Genomic DNA, 1,892 nt, shown 5'->3' with positions numbered 1-1,892 from the left:
GTTGGGCAATCCTACTTCCGTAGTGATACTGCCTCGGAAACCCAAGGAGGGGTCGCTATGAGTCGGGGCCGACTCGACAGCACATAACAACAAAAACAACAACAACACTTTGCTTTTGATACTTCAGTTGCCATTTCTAATTATTAGTATAATTTTTGAGAGTTCATGTTTTAATTCTCTAATTTTCTGTTCTCAACTGGCCAATCACTGGGAAAACAGAACATCAAGCGACATTGGGAATCAATGTAATCATTTGTTTACTTACATTAATATGACCATCTTCTCACACATTGATGATCAGGCATGAATTCTTGCAGTGCTCAGATAGCTTTTATTAGCTGTGCATGTTTATGTTCTAAATAATGATATGTCTTAATAAACTCCTAATAAATAACTCAGTATCCCACATAAACAAATAAATTATAATTCACCTCCTAAATTTCAAGACCCAAATTCAGCATTAATATGTGTTATGTTATTTGAGGTTACATAACATTTTCCTAAAAGTTGTAGTCATTTAATGCCTGAATCTATTCAGTTTTGTTTTTGGAACACACATTGGTTTGTCATAGAAATTGTTTTCTTTGTGTGACTCTCAAGAGAGCATTCTTCACTACTTTGTTCCTTAGACTATAGATCAGTGGGTTCAGCATTGGAATGACAATGGTGTAGAACACAGATGCCACCTGTGCCTGGGTGAGGGAGGAAGTGTTATCAGGCTGTAAATAGGTGAAAATCAGGGACCCATAGAAGATAGTTACACCCATGAGGTGGGATGTGCAGGTGGAGAAGGCTTTCTGCCTCCCTTCTGCAGACTGGATCTTCAGGATGGCTGAAATGATGGCAATGTAAGTGAGGGTGATGATCAGAAGAGAACTAAAAATAGTGAACCCAGCTAATACAATGATCACCATCTGTGTGCTGAATGCATCCACACAGGGTAGGGCCAAAAGGGCAAGGGTGTCACAGAAAAAAATGATTAATGCTGGAATCACAGAATGTCAAACTGCTTATCACACAAATGGATATCAGAGAATCTGTGAAGCCAATCACATAAGGCATGGTTCCCAGCCAGCTGCACACTTTCTGGGACATAACCACTGAATAGAGTAAGGGATTGCAGATTGCTACATAGCGGTTATAGGCCATGGATCCCAGAAGAAAATATTCACTACACACCAGACCAACAAAAAAGTACATTTGGACAAAGCAGCCAACAAAGGAGATGGTTTTCTGGTTGGATAAGAAATTAACCAGAGATTTGGGGGTAATGGTGGAGGAATATAATAGGTCAATGAATGCCAAATTGCTCAGGAAAAAAGTACATAGGTGTGTGAAGCTGAGAGTCACTTCTAATTAACATGATTAGTCCAAGGTTCCCGAGGACAGTGAATAGATAAATAAAAAGGAACATCAAAAAAAGGCTGACTTGGAGGTCAGGGTGGTTTGCAAATCCAGAGAGGGTGAAGAAAGTCACCTCTGAGTAATTGGACACAGCCATTTATTTCAACTGATGTTTTTGATTGATCTGGTGCACAAGAATAATAAAAATCAGAGGATTCAAGTCTGAAGACCTAATAGTCAGAGTACAAAAACAAGCCAACCCCACTGCCATGGAGTCAATTCTGACTCATAGCAACCTCCATCAGGTTTCCGAGGCAGTAAATCTTTACAGAAGTAAAAGCCCACCAGCAATTCCATGGTCTTCCTTCCATGGAATGGCTGGTGGATTTGAACTGCCAACGTTTTGGTTAGCAGTCCAATGCCTTAAGTACTGCACCACGAGAACTCTGTAATCAGAGCATATGTACACTCAAATAATGAGACATTACCATGCGAACAAATATTTAATGACTTCAAATTAGCTGAATTAGCTGAAGGTTTATATGATT

At 39.5% G+C, this 1,892-nt stretch overlaps 1 protein-coding gene across 1 annotated transcript; it reads right to left on the bottom strand.

Moving 5' to 3' along the window:
* Window positions 1–566: 566 nt before the first annotated feature.
* On the bottom strand, window positions 567–1,501 carry LOC122151849 (olfactory receptor 8I2-like). The gene is given in 3 exon segments (XM_042783289.1): window positions 567–974; window positions 976–1,320; window positions 1,322–1,501. Coding segments are annotated over 3 exon segments (933 nt in total).
* Between the last annotated feature and the right edge of the window lie 391 nt (window positions 1,502–1,892).

This window comes from Orycteropus afer, unplaced genomic scaffold (assembly GCF_000298275.1).
Source record: "Orycteropus afer afer isolate SDZICR_OR568_19922 unplaced genomic scaffold, OryAfe1.0 scaffold00832, whole genome shotgun sequence".
In the NCBI taxonomy this organism is placed as follows: Eukaryota; Metazoa; Chordata; class Mammalia; order Tubulidentata; family Orycteropodidae; genus Orycteropus; species Orycteropus afer.
Note: the sequence above shows the minus strand (reverse complement) of the source record. Positions and strands in the feature narration are given on the sequence as shown.